Source organism: Aptenodytes patagonicus, unplaced genomic scaffold, assembly GCF_965638725.1.
Source record: "Aptenodytes patagonicus unplaced genomic scaffold, bAptPat1.pri.cur scaffold_312, whole genome shotgun sequence".
NCBI lineage: Eukaryota > Metazoa > Chordata > Aves > Sphenisciformes > Spheniscidae > Aptenodytes > Aptenodytes patagonicus.
Window position 1 is genome coordinate 1 of NW_027472231.1, and position 13,027 is coordinate 13,027.

Here is a 13,027-nt window from a genome sequence, read left to right on the forward strand (position 1 = left end):
GGACACTGAGGGACATGAGGGGACGTGGGGGGACACAGGAGACGTGAGGGGACACAGGGGAGTTGGGGCGACCGAGGGACACACAGAGGGGACACAGAGGGGACATGGTGGGACTCGGGGGGACACAGAGGAGACACGGGGGACGCGGGGACACACAGGGACACACAGAGGGGACACGGGGGGACTCGGGGACACAAAGGGGACACGAGGACTCGGGGACACACAGAGGGGACACGGGGACTTGGGAACACACAGGGACACAGAGGGGACATGGGGGGACTCGAGGGGACTCGGGGAGACAGAGGGGACACGGGGGGGACTCGGGGAGACACAGGGACACACAGAGGGGACACAGGGGACGCGGGGACGCTCACCCTCCGGCCGCTCGTCGAAGTCCTCGTCCTCCTCCTCGGAGCCCACCGAGTACTCGGACTGGTTGTCTGGGGGCACCGTCAGCACCCGCGTCCCCCCGCACCCCCAACACCCCCTGCACCCCCAAATACCCCCCCAAACACCCCCCTGCACCCCCAAACACCTCCTGCACCCCCAAATACCCCCCGAAACCCCCCCTGCACCCCCAAGACACCCCCTGCACCCCCAAATACCCCCCCAACCCCCCCTGCACCCCCAAGACACCCCCTGCACCCCCAAACCCTCCCCTGCACCCCCAAATACCCCCCAAACACCCCCCTGCACCCCCAAACACCTCCTGCACCCCAAATACCCCCCTGCACCCCCAAATACCCCCCAAACACCCCCCTGCACCCCCAAGACACCCCCTGCACCCCCAAACCCCCCCTGCACCCCCAAATACCCCCCAAACACCCCCCTGCACCCCCAAGACACCCCCTGCACCCCCAACCCCCCCTGCACCCCCAAATACCCCCCAAACACCCCCCTGCACCCCCAAGACACCCCCTGCACCCCCAACCCCCCCCCTGCACCCCCAAATACCCCCCAAACACCCCCCTGCACCAAGACACCCCCTGCACCCCCAAACCCCCCCTGCACCCCCCAAATAACCCCTCACACTCCCCAACCCCCCCCTGCACCCCCAAATACCCCCAAAACCCCCCTGCACCCCAAGAACCACTGCACCCCCCAAATAACCCCTCACACTCCCCAACCCCCCACACACCCCCAAAGAACCCCCTGCCCCCCCAAATACCCTGTACCCCCAAATACCCCCGGTACCCCCTCAAGAACCCCTATACCTCCAAAGAACCCCTGTACCCCCAAATATCCCCTGTACCCCCCAAAGAACCCCTGTACCCCCAAATAACCCCTGTCCCCCTGGGTGCCACCGCACTCCAAACACCCCTGTACCCCCAAACACCCCCTGTACCCCCCAAAGAACCGCTGTACCCCCAAATAACCCCTGTCCCCTGGGTGCCACCGCACTCCAAACACCCCTGTACCCCCAAACACCCCCTGTACCCCCCAAAGAAGCACTGTACCCCCAAATAACCCCTGTCCCCCTGGGTGCCACCGCACCCCAACACCCCTGTGCCCCCAAACACCCCCTGTACCCCCCAAAGAACCCCTGTACCCCAAATAACCCCTGTCCCCCTGGGTACCACCGCACCCCAAACACCCCTGTACCCCCAAACACCCCCTGTACCCCCCAAAGAACCCCTGTACCCCCAAAGAACCCCTGTACCCCAAATAACCCCTGTCCCCCCGGGTACCACCGCACCCCAAACACCCCTGTACCCCCAAACACCCCCTGTACCCCCAAAGAACCCCTGTACCCCCAAATAACCCCTGTACCCCCCAAAGAACCCCTGTACCCCCAAATAACCCCTGTCCCCCTGGGTGCCACCGCACTCCAAACACCCCTGTACCCCCAAACACCCCCTGTACCCCCCCAAAGAACCCCTGTACCCCAAATAACCCCTGTCCCCCCGGGTACCACCGCACCCCAAACACCCCTGTACCCCCAAACACCCCCTGTACCCCCCAAAGAACCCCTGTACCCCCAAATAACCCCTGTACCCCCCAAGAACCCCTGTACCCCAAATAACCCCGTCCCCCCGGGTACCACCGCACCCCAAACACCCCTGTACCCCCAAACACCCCCTGTACCCCCCAAAGAACCCCTGTACCCCCAAATAACCCCTGTACCCCCCAAAGAACCCCCGTACCCCCCAAATACGCCGTACCCCATACCCCCAGGTACAGCCGTACCCCAAATACCCCTCAAATAACCCCTGTACCCCCCAAAAGACCCCCCCCACCCCAAACACCCTGTACCCCCAAACACCCTGTACCCCCAGGTACAGCCGTACCCCAAACACCCCCCCGTACCCCCCAAATACCCCTACCCCCTGGCACGACCGTACCCCCAGGTACAGCCGTACCCCAAACACCCCATATCCCCAGACACCCCCTGTACCCCCCAAAATATCCCTATACCCCGGTACCCCCCAACCCCCCCCCCCCCCCCCCCCAAATATCCCCTGCACCCCCCAAGGTACCCCCGATACCCCCTGTATCCCTGTACCCCCAACTACCCCCTGCACCTCCAGGTACCCCCAAAACACCCCCCTGCCCCCCCTAAAAACACCCCCCTGCCCCCTAATACCCTGTACCCCCCAATACCGCCTGCCCCCCCAATACCCCTGTACCCCCTGGTACCCCAAATCCGCCCCCCCGGGTGTGGGAGAGGCGAGCCCGGAGCCCTCCCAGTAACTCCCAGTGCCTCCCAGTGCCCTCCCAGTAACTCCCAGTCTGTCCCAGTGCCCTCCCAGTCTGTCCCAGTGCCCTCCCAGTAACTCCCAGTGCCCTCCCAGTGCCTCCCAGTCTGTCCCAGTGCCCTCCCAGTAACTCCCAGTCTGTCACAGTGCCCTCCCAGTCTGTCCCAGTGCCCTCCCAGTAACTCCCAGTCTGTCCAGTGCCCTCCCAGTCTGTCCCAGTGCCCTCCCAGTAACTCCCAGTCTGTCCCAGTGCCCTCCCAGTAACTCCCAGTGACTCCCAATCTGTCCCAGTGCCTCCCAGTCTGTCCCAGTACCCCAGTTAACTCCCAGTGCCCTCCCAGTAACTCCCAGTCTGTCCCAGTGCCCTCCCAGTTAACTCCCAGTGCCCTCCCAGTAACTCCCAGTCTGTCCCAGTGCCCTCCCAGTAACTCCCAGTGCCCTCCCAGTGCCTCCCAGTCTGTCCCAGTGCCCTCCCAGTAACTCCCAGTCTGTCACAGTGCCCTCCCAGTCTGTCCCAGTGCCCTCCCAGTAACTCCCAGTCTGTCCCAGTGCCCTCCCAGTCTGTCCCAGTGCCCTCCCAGTAACTCCCAGTCTGTCCCAGTGCCCTCCCAGTAACTCCCAGTGACTCCCAATCTGTCCCAGTGCCTCCCAGTCTGTCCCAGTACCCCAGTTAACTCCCAGTGCCCTCCCAGTAACTCCCAGTCTGTCCCAGTGCCCTCCCAGTTAACTCCCAGTGCCCTCCCAGTAACTCCCAGTCTGTCCCCAGTGCCCTCCCAGTAACTCCCAGTGCCCCTGAGGAACGTCCCAGTACCTCCCAGTGCTCCCAGTTGCCCTGTACCCCACCTCGGTCCTCCTGGGTGCGGGTGCCCAGGGCACCGGGGCTCCCCCCAGCGCCTCCCAGTCCATCCCAGTATCCTCCCAGTGCCTCCCAGTCCCTCACCAGTGCGTCCCAGTCCCTTACCAGTGCCTCCCAGTCCCTTACCAGTGCCTCCCAGTCCCTCACCAGTGCGTCCTAGTCCCTTACCAGTGCCTCCCAGTGCCTTACCAGTGCCTCCCAGTCCCTTACCAGTACCTCCCAGTCCCTTACCAGTGCCTCCCAGTGCCTTACCAGTGCCTCCCAGTCCCTTACCAGTACCTCCCAGTCCCTTACCAGTGCGTCCCAGTGCCTTACCAGTGCCTCCCAGTCCCTTACCAGTGCGTCCCAGTCCCTTACCAGTGCCTCCCAGTGCCTTACCAGTACCTCCCAGTCCCTTACCAGTGCCTCCCAGTCCCTTACCAGTGCCTCCCAGTGTCTTACCAGTGCCTCCCAGTCCCTTACCAGTGCCTCCCAGTCCCTTACCAGTGCGTCCCAGTCCCTTACCAGTGCCTCCCAGTCCCTTACCAGTGTGTCCCAGTCCCTTACCAGTGCGTCCCAGTCCCTCACCAGTGCCTCCCAGTCCCTTACCAGTGCCTCCCAGTCCCTTACCAGTGCGTCCCAGTCCCTTACCAGTGCATCCCAGTCCCTTACCAGTGCCTCCCAGTCCCTTACCAGTGTGTCCCAGTCCCTTACCAGTGCGTCCCAGTCCCTCACCAGTGCCTCCCAGTCCTTACCAGTGCATCCCAGTCCCTTACCAGTGTGTCCCAGTCCCTTACCAGTGCGTCCCAGTCCCTCACCAGTGCCTCCCAGTCCCTTACCAGTGCCTCCCAGTGCCCCAGCTGCCCTGTACCCACCTCACTTCTCCTGGGCAAGGGTGCCCAGCGCAGCAGAACCCTTCCCAGTAACTCCCAGTGTCTTCCAGCACCCTCCCAGTGCCTTCCCAGTGCCTCCCAGTGCCTCCCAGTGCCTTCCCAGTGCCTCCCAGTGCCTCCCAGTGCCTCCCAGCGCCCACCTTGGTCCTCCTGGGCGGCATCGTTGTAGTTGACCTGCTTGCGCACCCGCTTGCCCTTGCCCAGGTTGCGCGCCAGGTCCTCCTGCTGCTGCTCGTAGTGGTGCCGCAGCAGCTTCTCCCAGTAGTCGGGGTCGACGTTCTCCTCCTGCTTGATGATCTCCCGCTCGATCTCCTCGATCTGCCGGCACACGCACCGTCAGCGGCCACCCAGGGCACCCGCTGAAACCCCATCGGCCTGAGGTTGCCACCACCAGGTCCGTCATCGCCGGCTCCAGCATCCCCAGCTCCATCGTTTCCGCTGTCCCCAGCTCCATCAGCTCCACCTGCACCATCCCCCATCGTCCCCACCACCGTCACCCCTCGTCCCCCATCCCCATCGTCTCCCACCATCCCCATCTCCATCACCCCACCTCCACCACCATCATCCCCATCACCTCCATCACCTCCATCATCCCCATCTCCATCACCTCCACCTCCATCATCCCCACCTCCATCCCTCCCCTCTCCATCACCTCCTCATCATCCCCATCATCCCCATCTCCATCACCTCCACCTCCATCATCCCCATCACCTCCATCACCTCCATCATCCCCATCTCCATCACCTCCACCTCCATCATCCCCATCCCCTCCATCCCCTCCATCCCCTCCACCATCCCCATCACCTCCACCTCCATCATCCCCATCACCTCCATCACCTACACCATCCTCATCTTCCCCATCCCCTCCTCCATCATCCCCATCACCTCCATCATCCCCGTCATCCTCATCGTCCTCATCATCCCCATCTCCACCTCCATCATACTCATCTCCATCATCCCCATCACCTCCATCTCCATTGTCCCCATCATCTCCATCATTCCCACCACCATCGTCCCTATCTCCATTGTTTGCATCATCCCCATCGTCATCTCCATCCTCCTCCTCTCCATCATCTTGATCTCCCTATCCTCTCCACCTCCACTGTCCTCATCATCCCCGTCTCCATCGTTCCCATCGTTCCCACCTCCATCATCCCCACTGTCCCCTTCTCCATGGCTCCGTCATTCCCATCATCTCCAATGCCCCCATCTCCATCGCTCACATGCCCGCTGCCTTCACCATCTGTCTCCCTCTCAATCATCCCCAGTCCCATTGTCTCCACCATCCCCATCATCTCCATCCTCCCCACCTCCGTCCCCCCCATCTCCACTGTCTTCATCATCCCCATCACCCCCGTCTTCATCATCCCCATCACCCCCATCCCCACCGTCCCCTTCTCCATCACCCCCATCTCCATTGTCCCCATTGTCCCCATCTTCCCCGTCATCTGTCTCCATCATCCCCATTGTCCCCACCTCCATCTCCACCATCCCCATTGTCCCCATCCTCATCGTTCCCATCATCTCCACCTCCGTCATCTCCATTGTCCCCACCTCCACCATCTCCATCGTCCCCACCATCTCCATCGTCCCCATTGTCCCCATCCTCATCGTCCCCATCATCTCCACCTCCACCATCTCCATTGTCCCCACCATCTCCATCATCCCCATTGTCCCCATCCTCATCATCCCCATCATCTCCATCTCCATCATCCCCATCATCCCCATTGCCCCCACCATCTCCACCATCCCCACTGTCCCCATCCTCATCGTTCCCATCATCTCCATCATCTCCAGCGTCCCCACCTCCACCATCTCCATTGTCCCCACGTCCATCATCCTCATCGTCCCCATCCCCATCGTCCCCATCCTCATCGTCCCCATCATCTCCACCTCCACCATCCCCATCATCCCCATCTCCACCATCCCCATCGTCCCCATCCCCATCATCCCCATCATCTCCACCTCCACCATCTCCAGCGTCCCCACCTCCACCATCCCCATCGTCACCATCCTCATCGTCCCCATCATCTCCACCTTCACCATCTCCATCGTCCCCACCATCTCCATCATCCCCATTGTCCCCATCCTCATCGTCCCCATCATCTCCATCTCCATCATCTCCAACGTCCCCACCTCCACCATCCCCATCGTCCCCATCTCCACCATCCCCATCCCCATCGTCCCCATCATCTCCACCTCCACCATCTCCAGCGTCCCCACCTCCACCATCCCCATCGTCACCATCCTCATCGTCCCCATCATCTCCACCTTCACCATCTCCAGCGTCCCCACCATCTCCATCATCCCCATTGTCCCCATCCTCATCGTCCCCATCATCTCCATCTCCATCATCTCCAACGTCCCCACCTCCACCATCCCCATCGTCCCCATCTCCACCATCCCCATCCCCATCGTCCCCATCGTCCCCATCCCCATTGTCCCCATCCTCATCGTCCCCATCATCTCCACCTCCACCATCCCCATCGTCCCCATCTCCACCATCCCCATTGTCCCCATCCTCATCGTCCCCGTCATCTCCACCTCCACCATCTCCAGCGTCCCCACCTCCACCATCTCCAGCGTCCCCACCTCCACCATCTCCAGCGTCCCCATCGTCCCCCCCTTCACATCCGATCTCTTGTCCCCGTGTCCCCATCCCCCAGGCGCACCTTGTCCTCCTCACGCACGACGTACTGGGCCACCTTGAAGGAGCTGAGGTACTCGTTCATGTTCTGCACGTCGGCATCGTCGGTGGCATCCTGGTTGCGGTCGAGCAGCCGGGCGATGGCCTCGTTGTCGTAGTGGATGACGCTACTGTCCTCCTCCTTGTTCTCCCCTGCGCCGGCGACACGCTGCTGACACGGCCTGACTCGGTCCGGCAGGGCCTGGCACGGCTCAACATGGCCTTGGCACCCTCCAACACGGCCCAACGCGGCCTGACATGACCCAGTACGGCCCAGCGCCGCCCGACATGGTCCAGCACGGCCCAACACGGCTCAACACGGCCCAGCATGGCCCAACGCGGCCTGACATGGCCCAACAGAGTCCAACATGGTCCCGCATGCTCCAACATGGCCCCACACAGCCCAGCATGGCCCAACGTGGTCCAGCACAGCCCAACACGGCCTGACACGGCCCAACAGAGTCCAACATGGCCCAACACAGCCTGACATGGCCTGACATGGCCCAACACGGTCCCACATGCTCCAACATGGCCCCACACAGCCCAGCATGGCCCAACGTGGTCCAGCACAGCCCAACACGGCCTGACACGGCCCAACAGAGTCCAACATGGCCCAACACAGCCTGACATGGCCTGACATGGCCCAACACGGTCCCACATGCTCCAACATGGCCCCACACAGCCCAGCATGGCCCAACGTGGTCCAGCACAACCCAACACGGCCTGACACGGCCCAAGAGAGTCCAACATGGCCCAACACGGTCCCACATGCTCCAACATGGCCCAACACAGCCTGACACGGCCCAACAGAGTCCAACATGGCCCAACACAGCCTGACATGGCCTGACATGGCCCAACACGGTCCCACATGCTCCAACATGGCCCCACACAGCCCAGCATGGCCCAACGTGGTCCAGCACAGCCCAACACGGCCTGACACGGCCCAACAGAGTCCAACATGGCCCAACACAGCCTGACATGGCCTGACATGGCCCAACACGGTCCCACATGCTCCAACATGGCCCCACACAGCCCAGCATGGCCCAACGTGGTCCAGCACAACCCAACATGGCCTGACACGGCCCAACAGAGTCCAACATGGCCCAACACGGTCCCACATGCTCCAACATGGCCCAACACAGCCTGACACGGCCCAACACAGTCCTACATGCTCCAACATGGCCCCACACAGCCCAGCATGGCCCAACATGGTCCAGCACAGCCCAACACAGCCTCACGTGGCCCAACATGGCCCAGCATGGCCCAACACGGCCTGACACAGCCCAACATGGCCTGACACGGCCTGACACGGCCCAACACAGCCCAGCACAGCCTGACACGGCCCAACATGGCCCAACACAGTCCAATATGGTGGTCCAACATGGTCCAACCTGGCCAAATATGGTCCAGCACGGCCCAACACAGCCCAACGCGGCCTGACATGGCCCGACACAGCCTGACACGGCCCAACGCGGCCTGACATGACCTAGTACGGCCCAGCGTGGCCCAACATGGTCCAGCACAGCCCAACACGGCCTGACACGGCCCAACAGAGTCCAACATGGCCCAACACGGTCCCACATGCTCCAACATGGCCCAACACAGCCTGACACGGCCCAACACAGTCCTACATGCTCCAACATGGCTCCACACAGCCCAGCATGGCCCAACATGGTCTAGCACAGCCCAACACAGCCTCACGTGGCCCAACATGGCCCAGCATGGCCCAACACGGCCTGACACGGCCCAACATGGCCCGACACAGCCCGACACGGCCTGACACGGCCTGACACAGCCCAACACAGCCCAGCACAGCCTGACACGGCCCAACATGGCCCGACACGGCCCGACACAGTCCAATATGGTGGTCCAACATGGTCCAACCTGGCCAAATATGGTCCAGCACGGCCCAACACAGCCCAACGCGGCCTGACATGGCCCGACACAGCCTGACACGGCCCAACGCGGCCTGACATGACCTAGTACGGCCCAGCGTGGCCCGACATGGTCCAGCACGGCCCAACACGGCCTGACACGGCCCAACAGAGTCCAGCATGGCCCAACATGGTCCCACATGGTCCAACATGGCCCAACACAGCCTGACATGGCCCAACATGGCCCGACACAGCCTGACATGGCCCAACACGGTCCCACATGCTCCAACATGGCCCCACACAGCCCAGCATGGCCCAACATGGTCCAGCACAGCCAAACACGGCCTGACACGGCCCAACATGGCCCAGCATGGCTCAACATGGCCTGACATGGCCCAACAGATTCCAGCATGGCCCAACATGGTCCCACATGGTCCAACATGGCCCAACACAGCCTGACACAGCCTGACATGGCCCGACACAGCCTGACACGGCCCAACACGGCCTAACATAGCCCAACACAGTCCAACATGGTCCAACAATGGCCCGATATGGTCCAATGTGGCCCAATATGGTCCAACACAGCCCAACACAACCTCACGTGGTCCAACATGGCCCAACACAGCCCAGCATGGCCCAACATGGTCCAGCACAGCCCAACGCGGCTCAACATGGCCTGACATGGCCCAACATGGCCCAGCATGGCCCGACACGGCCTGACATGGCCCAACACAGCCCAGCATGGCCTGACACAGCCCAACACGGCCCGACATGGCCCGACACAGTCCAATATGGTGGTCCAACATGGTCCAACATGGTCCAACCTGGCCAAATATGGTCCAGCACGGCCCAATACAGCCCAACACGGCCTGACATGGCCCAACACAGCCTGACACGGCCCAACACGGCCTGACGTGGTCCAGCACAGCCCGATATGGCCCGACACAGCCCAACATGGCCCAACATGGACCAACACAGTCCAATATGGTGGTCCAACATGGTCCAACCTGGCCAAATATGGTCCAGCACGGCCCAACACAGCCCAACACGGCCTGACATGGCCTGACACAGCCCGATATGGTCCGACACGGCCCAACACAGCCCGACATGGACCAACACAGTCCAATATGGTGGTCCAACACGGTCCAACCTGGCCAAATATGGTCCAACACGGCCCGATATGATCCAACACGGCCCAACACAGCCTGGCATGCCCCAACATGGACCGGCATGGCCTGGCACAACCCAACACAGCCCGACACGGTCCGGCATAGCCTGACGTGGCCCGGCATGGCCCAGAATGGCCCGACGCACACTGACATGGACTGTCCCAGCCTGGTACTGCACGGCACAGCCTCACACACCTCTTCGCCATCTCAGGTGTCCCATCGCAGCCCTGTCACAGCCTCTCGCATCATGGCCTCACAGCTTCTGTCATAGCCTCACGTGTCCCATCACGGCCTCACGTGTTCCATCCCGGCCCCCCACGTCCCACCACAGCCTCACGGGCCCCATCGTGGCACTATCATGTTCTCGCATGTCCTATCATGGCTTTTCGTGACCTGTCACAGCCCCATCACGACCTCGTGTGTCCCACCATGGCCTCGCACGTCCCACCATGGCCTCACGCATCCCGCCCTGGCCTCACGTGTCCCATCGTGACCTCATCACGACCTTGCACGTTCCATCATAGGTTTTCATAACGTTTCATGGCCTGCCACGTCCTGTCATGGCCCCGCACGTCCTGCCATGACCTCACACATCCCATCACGACCTCAAACATCCCACCGTAGCTTCGCATGACCTGTCATCACCTTGCACATCCCACCTCGGCTCTGCACGACCCATCATGGAGCCATCGTGACCTTGCACATCCCATCACGGCTTTGAGTGACCCATCACGGCGCCATCATGACGCTGCACATCTCATCATGGCTTTGCGGGCCCAGTCACAGCCCACCATGGGCTCCCAGGTCCTCCCACAGCCCACCACGTCCCACCACCACCTCCCATGTCCCACCACGTCCCACCACCACCTCCCACGTCCCACCACCACCTCCCATGTCCCACCACGTCCCACCACCACCTCCCATGTCACACCACGTCCCACCACCACCTCCCACGTCCCACCACCACCTCCCACGTCCCCCCCAAAGCCCGGCACACCCTGCCCCACCCATCCCCAACCCCGTCGGGCGCTGACCCTCATTCTCATCCTTGAAGAGCTCCTCAGTGCCGAACTTGAGGATGTCATCAAGCTCCTGCTTGGACATGGAGCCGGCCTTGGAGCCCAGCCCCGGGCGCACTACCAAGTGCGTCAGCATCATCTTGCGCTTGGCCACCTGCGTGATGCGTTCCTCCACCGACGCGCGTGTGACAAACCGGTAGATCATCACCTTGTTGGCCTGGCCGATGCGGTGCGCCCGGCTGAAGGCCTGTGGGGACAAGGGACGCGTCAGCAGGGATGTGGAGGTGGGGGACACGTCAGGGCAGGGAAGTGGTGGTGGGGGACAGGGTGGGGGGACGTCAGTAGGGACGTTGTGGTGAGGGACACGGCGAGGGGGACATCGGAGCAGGGACACGGCGGTGGGAGACGTGGTGGGGGACGCGTCAGAGCAGGGCCAAGGCCATGGGGGACATGACAGAGCAGGGACAGGGTGGTGGGGGACAGGGTGGGGGACCCATCAGAGCAGGGACACGGTGGTGGGGGACAGGGTGGGGGACCCGTCAGAGCGGGGACATGGTGGTGGGGGACGCGCCGGAGCAGGGATGCAGTGGTGGGGACCATGGGGGACAGGGACACAGTGGGGAACACAGGGACAGGGCGGGAGAAATGGGGCGAGGGTTGGGGACGGGGTGTCAGGATGGGTGACAGGGTGGGTGACAGGGTGCCGGGTGGGAGATGCCGGGCAAGTGACAGGGCGCGGGGTGGGTGACACCGGGTGGGTGCCAGGGTGCCAAGGGGGGTGCCAGGGTGCCAGGTGGGTGACACTGGGTGGGTGCCAGGGTGCTGGGCGAGTGACAGGATGACAGGCGGGTGACGCCGAGTGGTTGATAGGGTGCTGGGGTGGGTGATGTGGTGCCGGACGGGTGCCAGGGTGCCGGGCGAGTGATAGGGTGCCGGGTGAGTGATGCAGAGCGGGTGACAGGGTGCCGAGCAGCTGACATCGGGTGGGTGACAGGGTGTTGGGGTGGGTGATGCCGGGTGGGTGACAGGGTGCCGAGCTGGGTGATGCCAGGTGGGTAACAGGGTGCCAGATGGGTGACGCCAGACAGGTGACAGGGTGCGGGGCGGGTGAGGCCGGGCGGGCGGCAGGGTGCCAGGCAGGTGATGCCGGGCAGGTGACATGGTGCCGGGTGGGTGATGCTGAACGGGTGACAGGGTGCGGGGGTGACAGACCTGGATGTCGTTGTGGGGGTTCCAGTCGGAGTCGAAGATGACGACGGTGTCGGCGGTGGCCAGGTTGATGCCGAGGCCCCCGGCCCGCGTCGACAGCAGGAAGCAGAACTGCTGCGCCCCCGGCGCTGCCCCCCCGGCGTCAGCGGGGGGGGCCGGCCCCCCCCAAAACCAGGACCCTCCAAACCCCCCCCGGGCACTGCCCCCCTCAACATCAGCTTGGGGGGATGGCCCCCCCAAACCCGCGGCCCCCCCAGTTCCCCGGTGCTGCCCCCCCAAATCCCCTGGCACTGCCCCCTGGCATCAGGGGGGACGGCTGCCCCGACTCGGACCCCCCAAACCCCCCTATCTTATCCCCCCCCCCCAGTGTTGCTGCACCCAGGGAAATTGCCCCCTCCCAAAGCACCCTGAGGGGTGTCACCCCCCACCACCCCCCCCCCGCCTTGGGAGGGGTGCAGGCCCTGGACACCTGAGTCCCCCCCCTTGACTCCTGGGTGCCCAGGACACTTGGGTCCCCCCCAGACAACTGGGTGCCCCCTGAACTCCTGGGGCCCCAGGACACTTGGGTCCCCCTGGAGACCTGGGGGTCCCCCCCCAAACACCTGGGTGTCCCCCCCAAACACCTGGGTCCCCCCTGAACACCTGG

The 13,027-nt window shown here is 63.2% G+C and overlaps 1 protein-coding gene across 1 annotated transcript in view; it reads right to left on the reverse strand.

Moving 5' to 3' along the window:
* Positions 1 to 374: 374 nt before the first annotated feature.
* LOC143173810 (chromodomain-helicase-DNA-binding protein 3-like) overlaps positions 375 to 13,027 on the reverse strand; it is a gene marked incomplete at its 3' end in the record, with an annotated part of 54,542 nt that continues 41,889 nt past the window's right edge. Inside the window, 5 exon segments of the mRNA XM_076363956.1 lie at positions 375 to 440; positions 4,565 to 4,742; positions 7,097 to 7,263; positions 11,188 to 11,419; positions 12,385 to 12,509. Coding sequence (XP_076220071.1) covers positions 375 to 440; positions 4,565 to 4,742; positions 7,097 to 7,263; positions 11,188 to 11,419; positions 12,385 to 12,509 — 768 coding nt within the window.